At 40.7% G+C, this 14,239-nt stretch overlaps 1 protein-coding gene across 1 annotated transcript in view; it reads right to left on the bottom strand.

The window, feature by feature from the left end:
* Positions 1-7,601: 7,601 nt before the first annotated feature.
* The window catches only part of ITIH5 (inter-alpha-trypsin inhibitor heavy chain 5), a 115,960-nt gene continuing 109,322 nt past the window's right edge, over positions 7,602-14,239 (bottom strand). Inside the window, exons 13-14 of the mRNA XM_004379733.2 lie at positions 9,277-9,654; positions 7,602-7,903 (exon numbers count right to left, since the gene is read on the bottom strand). Of these exons, the coding sequence (XP_004379790.2) occupies positions 7,602-7,903; positions 9,277-9,654 (680 nt within the window). The remainder of the gene's footprint in view (positions 7,904-9,276; positions 9,655-14,239) is intronic.

Genomic DNA, 14,239 nt, shown 5'->3' with positions numbered 1-14,239 from the left:
TTTTTAAAAATTTGTAGAGCTTAATGTTATCTTTATGGCTGAAAGATTCTAACAATGGGAGGCAGACTTCCAGGTGGGAGTTTCATAGGATAAAAGAATATAGGTATACCACGCATACATTGCTCTTATACATTTTCAATAAGTTTTATTTTGTAAAAAGCAGACTAAGATGTATTTACAATAAACTTTTTACTTGCAGTACAATGGAATTATTTGACATATCAGTGAACTTAGTACATGTGATTTTCCCAGTGAGCAGTAGGGACATGGGGCCTTCCTTCTCTTGCACAAACACAGCTGTTGTTTTGAAAAAACAATATTAACAGAGAATTTTCAGGAAGAACACTGTGTCAATAAAAATTAATTTTGAGTTGACCTACGAAAAGCACCCAGCATGTATATATGTTTCTACCTTTACTTGCAACATCTAAAATAGAAAAGGATGGGGGGCTGGAACCTTTCCTTCCCATCTTCCCAGATCCCCAATCCCAAATACCTATAATATAGACACTTTGAGTATGGAAAGTTTGCCTTTTTTCCTGAGTTTGAGAATAACTAGAATAACCAGAATAACTAAAGGGAAATGACCTCAGAGAGAGGCCAACACTGCATATTTATATTTAGGATTCATCTATGCAGAGGCAAATGTTGAAGCCCTGAAGTGGATGAGCCATGAAAAGGGAGAGAATGTACAGAAGAAAGTGTAGAGGATCAAGAATGAATCTTGGGGTAAATCCACAGGTTAGTAGAAGTTTCAGTAAAGGAGGCTAGGAAAGACTAAAATCACATAAAAGAAGCGAAGGGATGTCAGGATTTCAAGAAAGGAAAGAGGCCAACAGAGTCTTCCCACAGAGGTTGAGGTCACTGAGAGCTGAATTTGGAGATTGGGAATGGTAACTCGTCATCTGAGAATCAGTTCCACTAACGTGGCAAAGACAGAGCTGAATCTGATGAGTTGAGCAACTGAATAAACAGAGAAAAAATGAGGTTTCAAATACCAGCCACTAGAGCTAGCCTGACACTGAAATGAAAGAGAAGATAGAAGCCTCACGGGACAGCAATCAAGAGACAATCTTTTCAGAATAGAGGAGACTCCTGAAATGAGACTTGAAATCAAGAAGGAAGAAGCTGGTCTGGAGATCCTAGAAAGAAATGGAATAATTGAGGCAATTATCCAGAGGAAATAAGAAAGGATGGGCTCTGGAATACAGGGAAACAAAGTTATACTTGGAAGAAAAGGGCATATCAAAATGACAGAGCCATGTGACGATACAGTCACTTTTTAATAAGAGATAGGATAAATAAGGCAGCTCCTTCTTCATTTGCCTCAGCAAAATAGGAGGCAAAGTTACTGTGGGAAGCCTAAAAAGCTGAAGCAGAATGGATGCTTGAAATAGCCATTGAGGAAAATGCACTTAAATAAAAACAGAAGATTTGAGTTTTGCTAAATGCCACAGGAGCCTGTTGGTTGGATGGGCTCACCTTAGAGTTCTGTGACTTTCCCCAGGAATTTGATGTATCTTGGGAGCAGAAGTGAAGGAAACAAGTTATTATAGATGCAGTGGTGGAGACCCATCTGGCACAGGGTCAAGGGAGTTAAAGAACCTAGGATTCCACCAAGTGTTATCCAAGTGGGGTTCTTAGTAACCACTGCATCAACAGTGTTGTGCTTGAAACTGAATGGAATAAGATTGCTTCAATTGAAAGATGTTCCTCGTTGCCTAACATTATAGTAAAAAATTTTTTATGTGGTTGTCTCTGTATTTGCTCTTCTTCCTGGGGCTCAAAATATCTTAGAGTCACTGAATGAATAATCTTGCATCTATTATTTGGAAGTTCAGGAAGTATATTCATCTGAATGCATAAGATGAAGCTCATAGGACCTTAGAAATGATCTATTCCAATCCCTTCATTTTATAGAGAAACCAGAGCTCAGAGAGGCTGACTTTTTGTCCTTGATGTCAATTGTTTGCTTGTTTTCTCTTCAATACAGCTTACTGTCGTACTGTTGTTCTGTATCTGTCTTGGTTTCAGTCAGGTGTTGCTTCATGTAGAATTGAATATAGATGAATCTGAATCTGAACAAGATCCAGCAGGATCACTCAGGACTGGAGAGGAGAATGCCAGAACCACAAGCTAGAAATGCTACTTGAAGGGGAAAATGATCCTGAGCCAAATGGAAGAAGTACCAAGCAGGATGACGGTCAAATCTTGTGCAAATGAGTAGTCCAATGATACAGATTGAATTGTATACATATCTTAAAGACCTAACCCCTGTACTGGTAAATATGACCTTGTTTGGAAAAGGGGTTTTTCTTTGCAGATGGTATCAGTTAATAAAGTTATACTGGTGCAGGAATCCTGGTGGTACAGTAGTTAAGAGTTTAGGCTGCTAACCAAAAGGCCAGCAGTTCGAATCCACCAGCTGCTCCTTGGAAACTCTGTGGGACAGTTCTACTCTGTCCTACACAGTTGCCATGAGTTGGAATTGACTTGATGGCAATGGGTTTGGTTCAGTTTTGGTGTAGGGTGGGTCCTTTCTGAGTGGCATCTTAGAAAAGGGCAGACACACAGTCACAACAACAGGAGGGAGACAGCAAATGGGGGTCCATCCATATGCCAAGGACTGCCAAGAAACACCAGGGGCTACTGGAAATGAAAGAGAAAAGGAAGAATCTTCTAGAGTACACAGAAAGAGAACATAGCTTTGTCAACCCTGAGTTCACACTTCTAGCCTCCAGAACTGTTAGAAAATAAATTTCTATTCTTTAAAGTTACCAACTTTTTGGTATGGAAGCCCCGGGAAACTAAAAATCCCAATATCAAACCAAACTCATTGCCGTTGAGTTGATTACGATTTACAGTGACCCTACAGGACAGAGTAGAACTGCCCCATAGGGAGCGCCTGGTGGACTCCACCTCCAGCCTTTTGGTTAGCAGCCAAACTCTTAAAGCCGTTGCACTACCAGGGTTTCCAATATGTAGGTGATAAAAGCTATGGAATCCCAGAGTCCCCAGACAATAATGAACAGAGAGGTATAAGAGACTTCCATGGATTTGACAGTTTTATAAGAGCCCAGGAATGGCTGCTATAAACTTGTCATTCTATTGAGTAATTTGTATTATTTTAACATTATTCTTCCAGTGTCTCTACTCCATGCACATATCATTTCATATAATTCAGAAATTCCTATAAACAAGCAGTTCAGTTATGATCAAGTTTTATTGTCTACAACCCTGAATCCATTTTTCCCTGAAAAAAATAAACATCCCAATATGTTGTTTGTTTTTAGACGTCACTCTCTTACAAATTTTTTTTAGGAAAAATATCTCTTTAATGTGAGCTAGTTATATCCTACTTATTATTTAAAACTGACTAAATATTTAAAGTTTCATTTCTAAGTATTTGCTTAGCTGTGTCATTTTATTTTCTGTTTACTTATCTGGGTCATGTTCTTAATGGTTTCAAAAGTCTTTTATCTTTTAGTAACAATATTGTTTGTATACATTCTAGATAGCTTGATGAAAGGAAAAGTCATATTTCTAATGATTCAGTTTAGCCAAGAAATAAACTTAAAGGAATGAATCTTATCCCTAATCCACCTATGAAGACACATGATTCAATTAAACATTTAATGGTACATCTGTTAGGGACAAAGAGATGCTCTTTCTGATTCCCAGACACCCTGCATCCTAAGCACAGTGGCCTGGCTCTGAAGAAGTGCTGGGATGGTTTATCTTCCCAAATGCCCACCTCCTCTAGCCTGAAGTAGTAAATCATTAAAAAGTCAAACAGAGGAAAACAAAGTACCTACCACGGACAGGTGGAGACTTTTCAGTCTGTGGGTCTTCATTTTTATTTTGGGAAATATAAAACTTTAAATTAGAATAATCTTAAAGATGACCATTCAACCAAGGACACAAAGTATTAGCCCATGAGAAGAAAGGGCCACATAAACCAGAGACTTCATCAGCTTGAGACCAGAAGAACTAGATAGTACCCAGCTACCACAATGACTTCCCTGACAGGGAACACAACAGAGAGTCCCTGATGGAGGAGAAAAGTGGGGTGCAGAACTCAAATTCTAGCAAAAACACCAGACTTAATGGTTTTATTGAGACTGGAGGGACCCTGGAAGACACAGCCCCCAGACTCTCTGTTGGCCCAAAACTGAAAACATTCCTGAGGCCAACTCTTCAGAGAAAGATTAGACTGGACTATGGGACATAAAATGATACTCATGAAGAGTGTGCTTCTTAGCTCAGGTAGATACATGAGACTAAATGGGCAGCTCCTGTCCAGAGGTGAAATGAGAAGGCAGAGAGGGTCAGAAGCTGGTTGAATGGACACGAGAAATCAAGAGTGGAAAGGAGGAATGTGCTGTCACAGTATAGGGAGAGAAACTGGGGTCACATAACAATGTATGTGTAAATTTTTGTACGAGAGACTGACTTGAATTGTAAACTTTCACTTAAAGCACAATAAAAAAAAAACAAAAAAACAAAAAAAAAAAAAAAAAAAGGTGACTGTTCAAATGCCTTCCTTTTTCAGATGAAGGAGGGGATTAGAACCCAGAGACGATGACTTGCTCGAAGTCCCAGTTAACCAGTTATGATGACTCATTAACATTAGCTATTATAATGACAGTCAGATTTATTTCCTTTAACTGCAATATATTTCTTGATGTTCTTCAGTCACTCATTTAGTAACTCTCCTTATTTGCAAATTCTCAGAAAAATGACTATCCATGTGTTGAGATGGTGTCAAAGTTAACAAAATGAATTCTGGAGGTTCAGCCTGGCCCTGCACTAAGCCTTTTATATAACTTGGGAAAAATCACTCAACTGTACTCTGCCTCAGTTTCCCCAGCTGAGAAGAGAATTCCTCCTTTCCTCTGCATTTACTTTACCTGACTTGCTAATCACAACCAAAACTTAACCAAACCCATCGCCACTGAGTCAAATTCCGACTTATCACAACCCTATAGGACAGAGTAGAAGCGTCCCATAGAGTTTCCAAGGCTGTCACACGGGACAAACAAAAAATACTGTGTATTTCAATCAAATTAAAAGGTCCTAAATCTAACACTGAGGAACCCTGAACGGGGCAAACAGTTAAGCACTCAGCTAAGAACTGAAAAGTTGGAGATTAAAGTCTACCCAAAGGTGCTTCAGAAGAAAGGCCGGCAATCCTCTTCCAAAAAATCAGCCATTGAAAACATATGGAGCATAGTTATACTCTGACACACATGGGGTCACCACGAGTTGGAATCAACGCAACAGCAACTGGAAAAGCCTAACACTGGTGTGGCATTTCAGGCTTATAGATATCAGTCTCTGGCTACAACAGAAATCAAATGGTAAATTCCTGTTATAATAAGAAGAGATATATACAATTAGTCTTTGCTCTTGGCTATAGAGTTGCTGTGGGACATGGGAGGAGAAATAAAAGTGATATTTGTCTAAAGGAAAAACATTAAAATAAAAGCTCAACCTTGATACTGTCTTTTAAATCATTATTATTTTTATTTTCTGACTAGGAGAGTAAGCAATGTGTATCTCATTGGAATATTTTTCTTTGTTCTTAGATAAGGTAGAAGCAGAAGCAGCAGTAACTGGTATTGTTTAGTACTATCCTCCTCTACAGTGTTGGTGCCTATACCTGGAATAATAAACCACCTATACCTGCTCCAAGTGCTACACAGTGGGCTGAGCCTCTCAGCTCAAGGGATGCTACCCAGCTGGGACACAGATTTATAGACTAGAAAGGTTCCCATGGAGCCTGCTGGGCATTGGCTAGCCCTGGCTCATGTTCTTCCTCTTTCTCTGAGATCTAAAATACGTATGTATCCCTTCAGCAGTCTCCGGCATGAAAACAGCCAGCTGAGTTTGGGAAGATGGGAGAAATCAGTGACACAGCTGACAGGTCAGGGCATCTGTTGCCAGCTACGGCTGATGAGGCCGTGGTCTGGTAGGTTCACGAAACAGAGAAAGAAAGACACTCTGAGACAGGACTGTAAAATCACCGAGCACTTACTCTCCTAAAGCCGGCTGGGTCCAACAGGAACATGTGGATGTCATTCTGCTGGTCGGATGTTTCCCATGGGAATATAAACATGATAAACAAGTTTCTTAACCCTAATTTCTCCCCAAGTGCTAAATATACTTTCACATTTCATGCAAAGACTGCCCTGGCATCATTCCCAACCTCAAGCCTCTGGTGAGGCCAACACAAAAGCCTTGAACTCAACCTCACTTCAAAATATTGTATTTCTCTGACAAAAATCTTGATTTCTCTTCTCTTTGACTCAAGTGCTTTTTCACCTGTGTCAATCTGCTTCCTGACCATGCCCCGCCCTCAGTCAGGATCAGAGCCCTGAGAAGACCGGAAGAGCAACTATAGAGGAGGGTGGAAAGGAGGTGTCAATTCCATCAGCAGGCTCATTTCCCTGTGATAATATGAACAGGCTTGAAAGAGGTGCTCAGAATAACAAGCATGATATTTATTGACTTTTCAAGTCCCTGTGATTTTAACCTTTTCTGTATAGGACCAGGTTTGTCCAAGTTCTGAAACCAAAGACCCTCACTCATGCTGATTTCCTGGCTTTGACCTTTCTGAGGTGTGGAAAGTCTTTTTAGATTTTGTAGACTGTATGCTTTTCCTGCTTACAGTGTGCAAGTTGATCCCTATGGTTAGGCCAACAGCTCTTCCCCCATCCTCCCAGTACCTCTCCCACCTCCTGGAGGACTGCAAGCAAAAAGATCCAGGAATTATGATAAAGCCTGAATAGCTCCAAGTAAAAGATGCATCATTCAACCGACCAACTCTCTGGCACCAAGAGAAGCCAGTAAAAAATAGCCATATGGGGTTGCCCTGCTTATTAAAAGTACTTAGCTTACTGTGATAAACAGAACATCCACTAGCAAAGTCCAGGGGTTTACAAAGCCTACTAGAAGGTTATCAGTATCTAGGATGTGGATTTTCTGTTTCCAATCAATTTTTTAAAATGAAAACTAAATTTTAAGGGCAAGATATTACAGCAGAAGAAAATCCTCTCCTAAGAAAACAGTGATTAAGTCTATGTGCCATTTTCACGACCCCCAGCCTTGGCTCGATTAGAGGTTCCCTTGAGGCGGAGGTTGGCCACCCCTCTGGAGAATGCAGAGATTCCTAAGCATTAGTATAAGGTAAAAAGCAGGGTGCCCAAACTTGGCCATTTCTACAGAGAAAAATATTTTCATGGCAACCTTCCTTCATCAGATGGGTTACCTTATGGTAGGCTATGAGAAGGACAAGCCAGTTGGTACAAGACATAGTCTTTCTTAGACTATGACATTTCCCTACTTGGTGCTACCATCTTTCTCTACTGTAGATAGGAAGGAGGAAGTCAGGAAGAGGAAGCAGAAGGAAGTAAGTTTCACACAAGCTTCCTGCTTCTATCCTTTGCTCAAGCAGACATTGGACCCACACTCCACGGGGGTAGATTATGGAGTGCAGCTAACTGCCAAGAATGAGGCATGTACAAGCAACAAGAAGAGCTGCACTATGGTGTCCCCAGACCACTTCCCTGTCATGCACTCTATAATTAAGGCCAACAGCTTCAGAGTCCCCTGGGTATTCCCAGGCCAAATGTAGTCTCTGTGTCAAAAGGATGAGATGCCAGGTAATCTTTATATTCCCCATCAATCAGTTTGGCAGCATTGTTCTTGGCAAACCAGCAGTCTATCTCCTCTTCCCCATTGTAGATCTTCCTTTGTTTCCAGACCACTGGGACTCGGTGGCCTTTCACCTTTAGGACAGTCTCAGACCTCTCATCTGCCTGAGGGAGTGGAAGATCAGTAAGATTCTTGCTGAGCCTTGCAGGCTCCTCTGTGAGCTTAGCATCCTGGTTCAGGAACTGACCTGGGAAGACAAAAAAAAAAGCATCAGGTCTAAGTCAAAGGCAGACAACATTGTTTTGAAATCTGACTTCAATTCAGGCCACTGGTAATGAGGAAATGCACACAGATTACTAAGAGGAAGGTGAGAATTAATTATACAGTGGTGGGAGGGTTTTTAATTGACCACAACGCAAGATTGGACTCTCCCAGAAGGCATTCACACATTTCCCAGTGTCAATGACATCACATGTGTTTTAGAGGGTACTGGAGAGGAGAGAAGGAGTCCTGGTGATGCAGTGGTTAAGCGCTCGGCTGCTAACCAAAAGGTCAGCAGTTTGAACCCGCCAGCCGCTCCATGGGAGAAAGATGTGGCAGTCTGCTTCCATAGATTACAGCCTTGGAAACCCTAAGCGGCAGTTCTCCTTTGTCCAGCAGGGTCACTATGAGTCCAAATCAACTTGATGGAATGTGCTTTTGGAGAGGAGAGAGCTGAGGTTTTATTCATAATGGCCAGCCATTTCTGGAAGCTGTCCGGTGACTAATACTGGAAAGTCGCCTAACCAACAAACAGAGATAACTACAGTCTCCTACTAAGTTGAGAGGACAAAACAGGGGCTGATAAATAGAGAAGTAAGGTCAGGTCTTCCCCTCTTTCCTCCCTGGTTATAGGTTTGCCTCCATACTACCATTTAGTGGATACACTGGGGTAGGGGAGTGGAGAGCATTAGGCTCAGTTACTGCTGATACTCAAAATCAAAATCCTAAAGGTAAAAGTGAGGGCATTGCTAAGGCCAAAGGAACACAGACTTGCATCTGTGAGAGGGAGCTCGTGTTTGGCAGTCAGGATCTATATAAAGGCCTCCAGCTCAAGTGCCAGGAAATCCTGCCTTCTAAGCTGAGCCCTAGCAAGGGCTTGCTCTCTACTTTGGGCAAGGGGCCCATGTGAAATTGCACGCTGAAGAAAGCCAGCCAGGGTGGACTGCCTGCTGCTCATACCAGTATGGATGACTCATATGGAAGGAATACGTTTCTTGTGCTTGGTACTCGACTGTGGACTGCTCTTTATTTGTATCTTCTTGCTCAGCGGTAAAGACCCAGATATTAAGATGAATACTCTCAATTTCATTGCTTGCTTTCCCAGAATGCTATAAACTGGTTTATAAAGCCCATTCCTATTCCCAGAAAGTCATCAGGAAACAAGAAATCTGCTATTCATATCACAAACACACACACACACAACACACACACACACACACACACACACACACGCACGCACACACACAGATTCCTTTTGAATTTCCCAATCAAGCTAAAGATATTGGCAGTATCAGCTTCACTTTGGGGTATTTAATTCTATCCTCTAAACTCAATGTGAATAAGAGAGTAGCTGCTTACCTAATAGTCCGTGGCAGTTGCTAGAAAGGCCTTTGCTGTTGGAGATGTAGAAGCCCAGGTGGTTTCGCTGGTAGGGTGCTGGCTTTTTGTAGAGGTGAATGAGGATGACAAAGGCAATGGTGCCCTGGATGGTGACGGTGACATTGGTATTGGCAGATACTGATACCTCCAGCCCCCGACTCCCCACCACCACACTCTGGTTGCAAGGGAGGACCAGCCTGTCCCCTCCATCCAAGATGACTCTGTTTGGTGTGATTTCAAGATAAGATCTCTCTGGCTTATTGACAAGGATGGTGATAGTGCGGAAGTAAGTGCGCTGCTTCTTGCGGCCATTTGGAGGAGCAGGGGCCCCGATTAACTCTCCATTCACTGTCACACCTCAAAGACAGAGGGGAAGAAAGCAACAGTTAAAAAAACCGTCCTTATTTTTATGCTAAAAGGCACCTAATCAAAATTTCCTTCCTCGGGCTTCTCAGATCACTGGGTGTTACAAATGTTTTGCGCTTGACTATTAACCTAAAGGTTAGCAGTTCAAACCTACCCAGTGGCACCGTGGAAGAAAGCCCTGGTGATCTGCTTCTGTAAGGATTACAGCCAAGAAAACCCTATGGAGCAGTTCTATTCTGTAACATACAGGGTTGATATGAGTTGGAATCAACTTGACGGCAATGGGTTTGGTTTTGATACTAGGCTTATCTTTGTAACACTGACTGATTCACATATAGAAGTGGTTACTGATTCACATATAGAAGTGGTTACTGGATGAGTGAATGATTGAATGAAGTTATTAATCTATTTTCACCCACGCTTGACCAGTATCCTGGGGGGGAAGGGTGAGGGAGGATGATGTAGATTTGGATCAAGGTATCATCAGAAGGCGGTTTACATGTTTGTTTGCTTTCATTCCAGTGTCTGGTCATAGAGACAAAAAGTCTTGTGTGGCCCTGACATGCATTTTGCATCTACCAGTTGTCACTGATTCTAATTTGAAGATACTGTGATGCCACTGAATAGTGTGGTATAATGGAAGGATCAGGATTTTTTGAGTCTAAAAAAATCAAGATCTAAAGAAGAAAAAGTGTATAATCATATCAGTTGATGCAGAAACTGCATTTGACGAGATCCAATACCCCTCACAGTAAAAACTCTCACCAATTAGGAATAGAGGGGAACTTCCTCAACTTGCTAAAGAACATATACAAAAAAGCCTACAGCTAACATCATACTTAATGGGTGAGAAACTTAATGCTTTCCCCCTAAGAAAAGGATGTTTCCTCTCACCACTCCTATTCAACATTGCACTGGAAGTCTTAGATATTGCAATTAGACAAGAAAAAGAAATAAAATGTATACATATTGGGAAGGAAGAAATAAAATTGTCTCTGTTCACAGAAGATATGATTGTTTATGTAGAAAATCCTGAGGAATCAACAAAACAACGAAAGGTGATTATATAGCAAGGTAGTGGGATATAAGGTTAACATACAAAAAATCAGTTGCTTTCTTATATACCAGCAATGAACAATTGGAATTTGGAATTAAAAACACAGTATCATTTATAGTAACACAAACAATACTTAGGCATAAATCTAACAAAACATGTACAAGATCTATATGAGGAAAACTACAAAACTCTGACGAAAGAAATCAAATAAGAGCTAAATATATTGAGATATATTCCATGTTCATGGATAGGAAAACTTAATATTATTAAGATGTCAGTTCTTCCCAAGTTGATTTATAGATTCAATGCAATCCCAATAAAAAGTCCATCAAGTTATTTTGTAAATATTGACAAGCTGATTCTAAAGTTTATATGGAAAGGCAAAAAACCCAAAAGAGCCAGCACAATACTGAAGAAGAACAGAGTTGGAGGACTGATACTACCTGACATCAAGACTTACTATAAAGCTATGGTAATCAAGACAGCATGGCACTGGTAGAAGAACAGATAAATGGATCAGTAGAACAGAACAGAGAGCCCAGAAATAGATTCACACAAATACAGTCACCTGGTCTTTGGCAAAAGAGCAAACGAAATTCAATGGTCTTCAACAACTAGACATCCACATGCAAAAAAAAAAAAAAATGAATATAGACACAAAGCTTACATCTTCCACAAAAATTGACTCAAAATGGATCATAGGCCTAAATGTAAGATGCAAAACTCTACCACTTTTAGAAGACATCATAGGAGAAAATCTAGGCGACCCTGGGTTTGGCAATGATTTTTTAGATGCAACACCAAAAGCAAGATCCATAAAGGAAAAAAATGATGAGTCAGATTTCATTAACATTAAAAACTCCTGCTCTGCAAATGACACTGTTAAAAGAATAAAAGACAAACCACAGACTGGGAGAAACTATCTGCAAAACACACATTTGATAAAGGACTAATATCCAAGATTTGCAAAAAATTCTTAAAATTCAATAATAAGACAACCAACAACCTAATTACAAAATGGGCAAAATGTCTAAACAGAAACCTCACCAAAGAAGATATACAGATGCAAGTAAGCACATGAAAAATTCTCATCATCATATGTCATTGTTGTCTTGTTGTCAGCTGCCATCAAGTCGGCCACTGACTCGTGGCAACTCCATGTACAATGGAACAAAATGCTGCCCAGTCCTGTGCCATCCCCGTGATGGATTGTGGATCAGACCATTGTAATCCATAGGGTTTTCGTTGGCTAAGTTTTAGAAGTAGGTTGCCAGACCTTTCTTCCTAGTCTGTCTTAGTCTGGAAGCTCTGCTGAAACCTGTTCAGCATCATAGCAACACACAAGCCTCCACTGACAGACAAGTGGTTGCTGTACATGAGGTATATTGGCCTAGAATCAAACCCAGGTCTCCTACATAGAAGGTGAGAAGTCTATCATTGAACCACCAATACCCTGCATGTCATTACCAGTTGCCATCAAGTTGATTCCAATTCATGGTGACCCCATATATGTCAGAAAAGAACTGTGCTCCATAGGGTTATCAACAGCTGAATTTTCGGAAGTAGATCACCAAGGCTTTCTTCCAAAGCACCTCTGGCTGGATTTAAATCACCAGCCTTTTGCTTAGCAGCTGAGTGCATTAACGGTTTGCACCACCCAGGGACTCCTATATGTCATTAGGGAATTGCAAATCAAAACAACATGAGATACCACTACACACCCATTAGAATGGTTAAATCCAAAACACTGACAACAACAAATGCCGACAAGGATGTAGACCAACAGGAACTCTCTTTCACTGCTGGTGGGAATGCAAAACGGTACAGCCTACTATGGAAGACGGTTTGGCTGTTTCTTACAAAGCTAAACATAGGCTTACCATTCGATCCAGCAATCACACTCCTAGGTATTTACCCAAATGAGATGAAAACATACGACCACATACAAAAACCTACACGCAAATGTCTATAGCAGCTTTATTCATAATAGCCCAAAATTGGAATCAACCAAACTATCCTTCAATAGGTTAATGGATAAATAAACTGTGGTACATCCATACAATAAAGTTTTATTCATCGATAAAAAGAAGTGCGCTATCAACCTATGAAAACACGTAGAGGAACCTTAAATGCATATTGCTAAGTGAAAGTCCCCCACATGTCTGTCATTTTGTCGTACTGTGGGGGCTTGCATGTTGCTGTGATGCTGGAAGCTACGCTACTGGTATTCAAACACAAGCAAGGTCACCCATGGTGGAGAGGTTCCAGCTGAGCTTCCAGACTAAGAAAGACTAGGAAGAAGGACCTGGCGGTCTACTTCTGAAAAGAATTAGCCAGTGAAAACCTTATGAATAGCAGTGGAATACTGTCTAATATAGTGCCAGAAGATGAGCCCCTCCGGTTGGAGGGCACTCAAAATACAACTGGTGAAGAGCTGCCTCCTCAAAGTAGAGTCAACTTTATGACATAGATGGAGTCAAGCTTTTGGGACCTTCATCTGCTGATGTGGCATGACTCAAAATGAGAAGAAACAGCTGTAAATATCCATTAATAATTGGAACGTTGAATGCACAAAGTATGAACCTAGGAAAATTGGAAATTGTCAAAAATGGAATGGAATGCATAAATATCGACATCCTAGGTATTAGTGAGCTAAAACAGACTGGTGTTGGCCATTTTGAATCAGATAATCATATGGTCTACTATGCTGGGAATGACAAGTTGAAGAGGAATGGTGTTACATTCATCATCAAAAAGAACATTTCAAGATCTATCCTGAAGTACAACACTGTCAGTGATAGGATAATATTGATACACCTACAAGGAAGACCAGTTAATACAGTTATTATTCAAATTTATGCACCAACCACTGAGGCCAAAGATGAAGAAATTGAAGATTTTTACCAACTTCTGCAGTCTGAAATTGATCAAACATGCAATCAAGATGCATTGATAATTTCTGGTGATTGGAATGTGAAAGCTGGAGACAAAGAAGGATTGGTAGTTGGAAAATATGGCCTTGGTGATAGAAACGATGCCAGAGATCATATGACAGAATTTTGCAAGACCAATGACTTCTTCATTGCAAATACCTTTTTTCACCAACATAAACAGTGACTATACACATGGACCTCACCAGATGGAATACACAGGAATCAAATCGACTACACATGTGGAAAGAGATGACGGAAAAGCTCAATATCATCAGTCAGAACAAGGCCAGGGGCCGACTGTGGAACAGACTATCAATTGCTCCTATGCAAGTTCAAGTTGACACTGAAGAAAAATAGAACAAGTTCACAAGAGCCAAAGTACAACCTTGAGCACATCCCACCTGAATTTAGAGACCATCTCAAGAACAGATTTGACATACTGAACACTAATGAGTGAAGACCAGATGAGTTGTGGAATGACATCAAAGACATCATACATGAAGAAAGCAAGAGGTCATTAAAAAGACAGGAAAGAAAGAAAAGACCAAAATGGATGTCAGAAGAGACTCTGAAACTTGCTCTTGAA

The sequence above is a fragment of the Trichechus manatus genome, unplaced genomic scaffold (genome assembly GCF_000243295.1).
Source record: "Trichechus manatus latirostris isolate Lorelei unplaced genomic scaffold, TriManLat1.0 scaffold00067, whole genome shotgun sequence".
Lineage (NCBI taxonomy): Eukaryota > Metazoa > Chordata > Mammalia > Sirenia > Trichechidae > Trichechus > Trichechus manatus.
This window is presented reverse-complemented; position numbering and strand designations above follow the sequence as displayed.